The sequence below is a fragment of the Cyrtonyx montezumae genome, unplaced genomic scaffold (genome assembly GCF_038088225.1).
Source record: "Cyrtonyx montezumae isolate F1298 unplaced genomic scaffold, pur_monq_1.0 scaffold_43, whole genome shotgun sequence".
NCBI lineage: Eukaryota > Metazoa > Chordata > Aves > Galliformes > Odontophoridae > Cyrtonyx > Cyrtonyx montezumae.
In genome coordinates, this window is record NW_027072049.1 from 26694 (window position 1) to 36993 (window position 10300).

General features: G+C 58.2%; 1 protein-coding gene across 2 annotated transcripts in view; it reads right to left on the minus strand.

The window, feature by feature from the left end:
- The window catches only part of SCN4A (sodium voltage-gated channel alpha subunit 4), a 28340-nt gene extending 20854 nt beyond the window's left edge, over positions 1-7486 (minus strand). The window contains exons 1-6 of one of the 2 annotated variants that reach the window (XM_065747271.1): positions 7454-7486; positions 2296-2594; positions 1908-2026; positions 1474-1563; positions 887-1015; positions 709-800 (exon numbers count right to left, since the gene is read on the minus strand). In XM_065747271.1, coding sequence (XP_065603343.1) covers positions 709-800; positions 887-1015; positions 1474-1563; positions 1908-2026; positions 2296-2594; positions 7454-7475 — 751 coding nt within the window. In that variant the 5' untranslated portion in view covers positions 7476-7486. Of the gene's footprint in view, positions 1-708; positions 801-886; positions 1016-1473; positions 1564-1907; positions 2027-2295; positions 2595-7453 lie in introns of those variants that run through there. The other variant, XM_065747270.1, reaches the window with a different exon arrangement.
- Between the last annotated feature and the right edge of the window lie 2814 nt (positions 7487-10300).

Below are 10300 nucleotides of genomic sequence, written 5' to 3' on the forward strand. Positions count from 1 at the left end.
CATCCCGAAAGGACACGGGATTCTTAGCCCTGCTGTTGGTCCCGTTCCACATCTCCCCAAATTATTTAGGTAAAATCCTATTCTCCCGGGGCTTGTCTATGTTGGGAAAATGAGTAAGGCTGTCCTTCGGAACCAGCTTATTTTTGCAGCTGCTATTTCTGCAGAGCCTCCTGTGGGGAAACCATGCCAGAAATAAGAGCCCCGGGACTAAGAAGGAAGCGTACTTTTTCCAAAGTGCAATTTTTAGCTTGTTTGGCGGAGGAATAAAAAGGTCCTTCAGATAGGAAACCTGAAGACGTGGAAGATGCGGGGACACAGAGTGGAGCAGGATGACAAATTACCACTGCGGTTTTATCTCAAACTCCTCCAGGAGTCTGACTGCTGTTTCTGTGTCTACATGGGGTCTTGAAACGGTGTCAGGTTTGGGAAGCATCCATCAAAGCTATTTGTTAACGTGCACGGTGGATATTTGGGGTTGATGTTAACTCACCACGTGCACTGAGAGCCACTAAATATCCCAATCCTGATAGCAGAGCACTCAGCAATGGGAGGAAGCTGCGTTTATGGCTCCAGGGTCTGAGCAAACTGAGTAAGGATTGTGTTAATTGGGGTCATAAAACCAAGGATTCATCCCCAAGAAGCCCTGAAAACACGTCTGGCTGATTTGCTTTTGCTTTTGCTGACAAAGCCATGAGCTCATTGCCCCACCTGGTATCACCGTGATGGTCTTCAAGGCACGGAGGACACGGAAGGTTCTGAGAGCAGAGATGTTCCCCAGGTCCACAAACTCAGTGATGTAGCTGCAGGATGGGAGAGGAGAGGGCGTGGAGGTCACCCCACGCCGTGCCCAGGGTCCCCAGGGTCCCCAGGGTCCCGCTGCACTCACGCCATGGAGATGACCATGAAGTCCAGCCAGTTCCACGGGTCGCGCAGGAATGTAAAGTCATCGATGCAGAAACCCCGTGACAGTATCTTGATGAGGGACTCGAAGGTGTATATTCCTGTGAAGGTGTATCTGAAACGGGAACAGTGACTCAGGGGATGCTCCGTGGGGGAGGATCTCCTGTGACCTCAGCTCGTGGAGTGAGCTGGGACACCTCACCCCCTACGGTGACAATCCTGCAACGCCTCTGACTGCTGCTGATGTATTACCAGCACCGTTTTCTCTTTAAACCCCACTGAGCCCCACCGTGCAGAATTGCAGCAAAAAAAACCCCCAAAACAATTAGATGTGTTTTTCCCTTTCCCTTCAGATTTTGGGAAACTCTGAAGCGCTTCTTCTCTCTGCAATGCCTGATGCAGAGCGTGGACGTCCCTTCTTTAACGGGGGCATTTGGGATGGAGAGGGCCACCACCACCTCCCAGGGACATCTGCCTCCTCTGAAGGGTGCCTGGATCCCAACAGCCCTGCTCCACTTTTGGTCCTGTCCCCTCCGGGCAGGGATGTCCCCTCCATGGCCAGCAGGGACTTACTCCACATTCTTGGACCACGCCGGGGGGTTGCTCATCGTCATAAACACACAGTTGGTTAAAATGGTGATCATGATGAACATGCTGAATAATTTACAGCCCGGTCAAGGAGAACTGCGGCGGCTGTTGCCTCAACTCCCCCTTCTCATGGGTAGGAAGCCAAGAGCCCCTTGGCTTGGAAGGCTTGGACCTCGTCTTAGGAAGCTCCACCATATGTAGGTGTCCTCCTTGTCCCAACCCAAATGACGCTAGGACAGCTCTTGGTGATTGCCACCGAGGTGCCCCAAACCTTCGGGCACCCTCTCCTTGGGAAGGGACAAAAGCTGTAGCTCTGGATCCTGGTCACGGTGGGGACCAACCCAATGACACCACCAACCAGAAAACACCCCCCAGCCTTCTCCCTCCCCCCTTCCAGCATCAGGACTGCAGAAGGATATGAATGGATGAGCACTTTGATGGCTCCTCTCCGGATGGGGTGGAAGGGCCCCAGCAGGTAGAGCGCAGGAGTTGCCGAGAAGCGGAAGATGGACTTCCCTTTGTTGAGGACTATGAACGTCTGCAGAGAAAAGAAAGGTGGAACATGGAGTGGCACAACCCCACGGATAAAGAGACACCTTTGGAAGTGCACATTTTGAACCCCCAAAGGCTGGAGAATGGTCAAAGAATGGGATGCTCTGCTTAGGAGGAGAAGGAACCAGAGCAACGTGGGGATGTGGCTCACCAAGAAGGGCTCAGATGGGACCCAGAGGCATGGGTGGAAGAAGGAGGGGTCCATGCTCTGGGTTTTTTGGGGTCTTGCACCCAGCGCATCCCTCTGTCCCTCACCTTCTTATCCTTGTAGAAGGGGTCCAGGTCCTCCAGGGGCGTCCCGATGAGCTCCAAGGGGGGATCTCCATAGATGAGGGGCAGGTTCTTGCCGGCCTCCAGGTCACTGCTGGGCTTGAGCTCCTCTTCCTCGGGCATCTCCACCTGCTGCTTCTTTAGCTTGAGCGCCTCTGCCTCGGCGATGCGCTGCTCAATGGCAGCCAGCGAGGCGGGCGTGAAGGGGCGCAGGTTTTCGGGGCCCGGGATGTACGGCAGGCCGGCCATGCTCTCATTCTGCTTGCGGGACGCCTGCGCCCGACCTGCTGGGGAGAACGGGGCTCAGAAAGTGGGGCTGGATGGGAACAATGGGGGCATTTACGAGGATGAGTTTTGAGCGTGGGTGGTACCCGATGGGGACAATGAGGGTATTTGTGAGCTTGGTGATGGCACACCAAGTTCTTGGTTGGCTCTTGCAGCTGGCTTTCTTCCAGCCGACAGCTTCGGAACCATCGAAATCACAAGAAAAAATGCACGCATTGGACGAGGATATTGCACGCAGAGGGACATGTATGGGTTGCACGCATCCTGCTCCCTCCTCCCCCTCCCAAACCTGTCCAAAAATCCCCGTCTCCCTGCCTTCCTCCCGGGCGCTGCACCGGCTAGCTCGTTAGACGTGTAATTTCACAACCAAAGTTGCTCAACGCCCTCAGCGTCGGTGGCACCGCTCCAACTCCTTACAGCACGGAGCAAAGGATCGGAGCGTTCCTCTCACGTGTAAGCAGAGAGGATCCTCGGCCAGAAGAGCTCGGTCCTGGTGCTCAGCGGCCGTTTCCCAGCACCCATGGTGCTGGTGGGAACGTGAGCGCCCTGCAGCGCTGCACAGCTCTGCTCTGCAGAGGGAGGAGATGAAGTCGCATTTTGAGCCCAAATAAACAAGAACGGCACTTCCTTACAGAAATCAGGACGGTTCTCCAGACCAGAACTGGATGGGACACCTGGGAGAGGTAAGGGTGGCCCCACTGAAAAGCTGAGCGACGAAAAGAGAAGCGGAGAGCAGGCGGTGGTGGCACCCGGGGGCTGCTGCCCCCCAGCTTAAAAAACCCAACCCACAGAAAGCCCAACCCGCATCATTATCGTTCTGAGAAATAGGAAAAATCAGCCTGAACGAGCAGCGCTGCCGGAGCAGAGCCCCGATGTTCTGGGGGCGGTGAGGTGAGGACGTGTCCCCTCCCCAAGATGAGCATCCCCCGACCAATGCTCTGTGCAGTGCCACTGAGCAGCTGACCCTGAAAGAGCTTTAGGATCAATGCTCCAAGCTCGAACCGCCCTGCGGGATGCTGAGAGCTCAAACCCTTTGTAATCGAGGGAACATTTATAGGTGCGCTGGGAACAGACCCTTGGGGTGTAGTATCGATGCGTTCCGACAGTGGCGATAAAACCCAGCGGTAAAAGCAAAGACGAAGGGAGGCATCGATTTCACGTCGCTGGGGACGGCTGCATTCTAAGAGCTGAGCTCCCTCGCTGCTGCTGAGCTGCATCTCAGGGTGCAAAATGGATTTTCTTCTGCCAAAGAAGAGCAGCAGTGGCTCTTTGTGCTCAGCCCCAATCTGGTGGGGTTGTGGCACAGCTGCTGCTAGAGGGATGGACCTATAGCAACCCTAGAGCAAACCCTACAAGCACACGGGGTGCTGCACGGCCCACGTCCTGCCCCACAGAACCCGCAGCGCAGCCCTATGCCGGTGGGGGCCGATCCTCCAGCTGCTGCCGGCCATCACATTTGGGGTCGGGTTTCTGCAGCCCTATGACTCTGCTCATTCCTCCGGCACCGAGGGGTGCGCGGCCCCAGCTTCGCCTTCGGCCCCGTGTCTGCTCTGTGCCGGGCTGAACCCACGGCACGGCCACGGCGTAGCAAGGGGAGATGCTGGGGCGAGGCCGGGGGTCCTCCAAAGGGATGCGACGCTGCCGTGGCCGTTTGGGGTACGACCCTCCGCAGTCTCCAGGACCACCAACCCAAAAGCGCAAGGCTTGAGCTGCGCCCGGGATCTGAAGCTCCTGCACTGCTGCCGTCAGTCGGACTTTGTGATCCTTATGCAATTTGGAGCCGTCAATCTCTGCTTCCCAAAAGAAGAGGAGTTGAACGCAGACCGAGTGCTCTGCGACAGTTCCCGCAGAGGGTGCACAGCTCAGCAGAGGCGGACAGAGCCGCGGGTCCGAGAGGAAGAGCGGCTGACACGAGTGGGAAGCAGCGTCCTCCAGCAGAGCACTGCTCGACGCAGAGCACCGCGGGCATCCCTGCAGCGGGGATGGGCGGCACAGCGCGGGGCTCTGCCGGCAGCAGCGAGCAGCCAGCTCTGCCCACGGGGGGAGCTGCGAGACATCCACGCTGCGGGTGGAGGCGAGCCAGCAGCTGGCGGCTGGGGGGCTGCGGGCTGCAGGGCTGAGCTGTGCACCACGGGACACGGCACCACACAACGACACAACGACACAACACGACACGGTGTGACACAACAGGACACGGCACCACACAACAACACAACACAGTGTGAAACAGCACAGTGTGACACAAAATGACTCGAAACAACATGACACAACGCAGCATGACACAACACAACACAACCCAGAGTGAAACAACGCAACACAGTGTGACAAAAACAACACGACACAACACAGCATGAAACAATACAACATGACACAACACAGCATGACAACACAACACAACACAACACAAAGCAACACAGTGTGAAGCAACACAGCATGACACAACACAACATGAAACAATACGTGACACAACACAACACAACATGAAACAATACAACATGACACAATACAACAGAGCGTGATACAACCCAACTCAATGTGACACAACACAACACAACACAAACCATCACAGCACAGCACAACACAACACAACACAGCACACTACGGCCCAGCACAGCACAACACAGTACAGAACAACCCAATACAGCATTAACCAATGACACAACACAACACAACTCAGTTTGCAGCAACACAACACAACCAATCACAACACAACACAACATTAAACAGCACAAAACAGCACAACACAACTCGACACAGTACAACACAACACGACGCAGCACAGTGCAACTCAACATAACACAACGCAATCCAACACAACACAACACAACTACACAACACAACACAACTACACAACACAACACAACTACACAACACAACACAACTACACAACACAGCGCAGCACAGCACAATGCAACACAATGCAACCTGACACAACCCAACAGAACACAACACAACCCTGCAGGACCCCTTCCTCGCTGCCTGCACCCCGAAACCGGCTGACAGCCCAGGAGCTGACTCCGCCCCTCGCTCACTTAACCCCATCTGGGGGTGCAGGGTGGGGCGGCTGCCGCAGTGGGGCCAGAAGTGGGGTGTGGGGAAGAGCAGAGCTCGGTGCTGGCTGCTCAGCCATGCGGATCCCACAGGCAGCTGCAAACTGCGCTGTGTGGGGATGGGTGAAGCCCAGAGGTCACAGCGTTCCTATCTCCCCCCAGAACCGTGTGGGGCCGCAGGGGAAGGGCAGAAGGAGTGGGGCCGGGCCCTGGCTGGGCAGAGGGAACCCAGAGATCAGCAAACCCTGCTGGTTCAGGGTGGGAAGCAGGACACAGAGCCGAGCTGGGGATGCCATGGGCTGCTGTGGGTTTTGTTTGGGGATGTTTAAGGTTATGATGGTGCTCGAATGCATGGGGTGGCACTGCCCTTTGCTGATGGTTGGGGGAAATATAACCCCACTGATATTGTTTTAAGGATGTCATGGCGTGAGAAATTCCCATGGGGTATGCTTTTGGAAAAAAAATAGAATAAAATAATAGGTAAAATAGAGAAAAATCCCAAATGAAGTGTTTTATTTCTGCTCCCCCAGGGAGTGAGGAGCTCTGCTTGGAGCCGTGGGGATTTCACACTGCGCAGAGCGAGGCCCCGAGCTGAGCGAGCTGTGGGATTCAATGTTTCCAGCAGCACCTGGGACAAACACGGCCGCCCCCCATGCCCTTGCTCTGGCTGTAGGCAGCTCTGCTTCAAGGGGAGCTTTCTGCCAGCATTGAGCTTCGCTTTATGGGGCTTTTTTTGGTGCCTGGAAGTCCCCAGAGGCAGTGCTGCCCCAACAGCGCTCGGTGGTTTGGTGCATTCCGGGAAGCAGGAATGCAGGATGCCTCCAGGATGCATCTGTCGTGCTGGGAGCGGTGCAGCAGAACGGGAGAGCTGCCTTTAGGGAAGCTATGCCACGCTCCTCGGTGTCACCGCGGTCCCTCCGCTCACCGGGGACCCACCGAGGTCACCCCCCGGGCACACAGCAGCGCCCTCAGCACGAGGACGGCTGCGCTGCCTGGTACAAAACAGCTCAGTGGGGGGTTTTTTTTTGGGTGGGATTTTTGCTTCCTTGGGGTGTGCTTTGGGGTTGGGACTGTTCCTGCTGTGGAGCTCCGAGGAATGGGTTCACATGGGGTGCTGGGCCCCCAGCTCCGTGCGAAGGGTCCCTGTGCTTCCCAGCTTGCTCTGCATGCCCACCAGCATCCCTCTGCCCTTCCCCGTTTGGGACTCACATACACCACTGACCCCCCAAACCCACATATTGCTGTCAAGTGGGAATCCTCTTCCCCTCATGCATCCCACAGGGGAAGGGAGCACACCGCGCTTCCGCGCCCTGCCTCGCTCAGGGGAGCACACAGCCCTCCTCCCCCTACCTGCCCCGTACCCGTGAGCCGTGTCAATCAATTTCTTGGTATCCCTCGATTGCTGCTGTCCTGTACGGGACACGGGCGCTTTAATGCCCCCACGGTACCTCGATGTACTCGGAGCTGGGGGTGGCACACATAGGCCGCAAGCTGCGAAGTCCTGGGATGCTCTCCTTCCCGCAGATGGAAATAGGACGTTGCAACATCTCCCAGCAACTGGCACTAACCCCGTCCTGCCCGGGCCAGGAGCGCGGTGTCACCTCGTCCCGGGGGGGGACAACAGGCACCGCGGATGCACAGTGCTGGGAGTGGGTCCTCAGCACGGAGGTCACGCAGGGTTTGTGGTGCTGCGGTCCCCACGGCATCTCATCCTGAAGGAGACTGATCTCCCCCCACTGGACCCAAACTGGACCCTGATGGGACCTCTGCGCCCCCATTTCTTGCGTTATTCCTCCACCATCACTCACCCCACAGCACCTTCTGCTTCATGCTGGGCGCTGCTTCTCCCCTTCCTACCCCGGCTCCAGCAGGCTTCCCACCGGAGAACACAACCACCGCACGGGGACCCTTTGCCCCGGGCGTGGAAAACGCTCTCCAAATATTAGCACAGCTGAATCCTGGCAGGACTCAGCGTTCCTCGCCCAATTCCCATCAAAGTGCACATCATTACATCGGGGATTTTCCTGGAACACCACCCACGCTTGCAGGGTCTGCAAACAACGAGGACGCGCGTCCCACCCGCGGGAGTGATGCACGTGATGCTCAGGGATGCTGTGCTCCCCTATTTCGCAGCACATCACCGCATTATGGCCACATCTCCGTGTGTTGGTTGGGGCAGGGGACAAAATGTTTGTGCCCCGTGGCACAGCGGCTGTCACCGGGGATGGGGGGACCCCAGAACAGCCCTGGGGATACCCCATGCACCAGAGATGGGGGTTTTCACCCCGAATCAGAGCTGAATCCCACCCTGTTCTGTTCTGGGATGTAGAGGTGCGTCCCTGCGGGGACAGCGCCTTGGGAAAGGGGACACTGCGCAGCACCGCAGACCTTTCCTGCAACCTTGGCTTTGGCCCAGGCCGGGTTTATATTTAGAATCCCCTTATATTTAGGAAGAGAAGCCAGGAGAAAGGCGACTTGGGACTTTTTAGCCACCCCCAACCCTCAAAGCCACCGGACCGCCGGTGTCACCACTGTCACCACGTCCCAGTGCCCTTCTGGGAGCCGCCACCCCCCTGTCCCCTTCTGTTTTTTGGCACGGGTGGGGGCCCAAAAGCGAAAAACCCCACAGCACCGAACCTCCAGCAGTGTTGCCCCATGGCACAACCCCAAGAAGAAAGAGGAACCCGGGGCCAAGCGAGCCCCTCCCCAGCAGCCTGGGTGCTGTCCCAGTGCTGGACGCGGGCGCTTACCGTTGGGTGGAAAATAGCGAAATCCCAAGGAGAGACCGTTCAGGGCCAGAATTTCCCACTCCTTCGGCTCCTTTGGCTCCGCGGGCGCCTGTTGGCAGCGCGCAGCTGCTGCTGCTGTCAGATGGTCATGAGTGAAACCCTGAGGACACGCGGATCCTTCAGGTACCCTCGGCCGTCCTCAGCTGTGGCATTCGTCCCCCGCGGCGCCAATCAAGGGGGTGGCAGCGCCCGGCCCCGTTAGCGCAGACCCCGCGGTCCATCCGCTCCGGTGTGCCCCAAGAAGGGTGTCCTGGGATCGCGTCCCTGCGTGATGCGATGCTGCGCTCGTCCTGCTTCAGCCCCCTGCGTCCCCGTGTCCCGTGCTGTGCCAGACCCCGCAGTCGTACCTAGCTCGGGGACGGCGCCAGAGGCGTCCTGCTGTGTGTGCTGCCTTTCCTGGTGGGGCTTTTGGGTGCTGTTCGCATCTTTTGGGGTGCACAGCAGGCGAGGGGACGCTGAGGAGGGTGCAGAAGGGCCATGCCCATCTCTTAGGGTTGGCCCATTGTGGGGTGCAGCAACCCCCTGTGGGCTGGTCTGAAGGCTCCATGCCATCCTACTGCATCCTACTGGGGCCCCAAACACCGTCCACAGTGATCTTCCCCAAAGCCAGTGAGCACCCCAGCACCGAGGGAAGAACCCCAACTTTGCACCAAGGGGTGCAAGGAGCAAGAACCCCAGAGCACCTGCAGGTGGAGGGCAGGGATGGGGACGATCCTCCTGCTGTGGTTGTGGGGACTTTCCCCTCGGCGGTCCCAGCCCTATCACCCCGAGGAAGCCTTTATAATTGGGGGATTTCGCTTCGCTCGTAGCCCTGGAGCAAACACCTACAGGGAGCATGCAAGGGTGGGAGCACTGGAAGTGCCCCCTGGGAGCTGTGTGGCACCCGGGTGGGGGGGGGGGTGCACAGAAAGGGGGCTTGGGCTACGTGGGGAACCCACGACGCTGAAGTGGGTGCAAAAATCCAGCAGTGAAAGCTGGCTGCCCATGGGATCTGTGCGGGGCACATCCCAGAGCGGGGATGGAGGTGGGGGTGAAGCTCTGGGGGCACTCAGCAGTGGGCGGAGAACCCCTTACCTTCCTGTCGTGGTGTTGGGGGGGCACAGTCCCTTTTGCCGGCAGCCCCGGGACAGCCGTGGGGCGGCTGCGGCTTTGGGGCTGTCCCGCGGATCCGCTATCACCGCCCGCAGCATAGGGCCGCAGTGCCACCCACCGGCCCCAAGAAAAACACCCCCCCCCTCAATCCCAAGACAAAACACCCTCCGGGCCGCATCCCCAGGGAATGGGGATGGATGGCTTCAGCGCTATAGGGCAGCCCCGGCCCCGTTGTGCCACCCCATATAGGCTGCGATAGAGCATGGTGCAAAAAGCAAAGCATGGTGTAAAAACGATCGTGTGCCCCCCCCCCCCCCCCCCCCCCCGTGCCCACCACGAGCTCCTGCCTGGCAAGCACTGGGGGGGAATGCCACGGATTCAACACCCAGCAAACCCTATAAGGTTTGCAACCCCTCCTACACTCCTTGACAGCAGAAAACAAATGCAAACCCAATGCTGCGCGGAGCTTTATGGTCCCGGTGCCGTTCCCGTCCCCGGTGCACTCTGTGCTCTGCTCTCCCTGCCTGCGTCGCCCTCGCTGAGCGGAGGGATGTTTGTTCGCCCAGGCGGTGTCCCACGGAGCATCCTCCAGCTCAACCCACAGCGGGTGTGGGGTCTGCTGCTCTCCCACTGCCCCTCAGTGAGAGCGGGTGGGATCTCAGGAGATCTGGTTGCCCGGGATGAGGCCAAGCTGTGGGGTTATTTAAGGAAAAACACTTTGGCCACTCGGGGAAATCACAACACGGAAAGCTGGAGAAGCGCTGTGGAGATCGG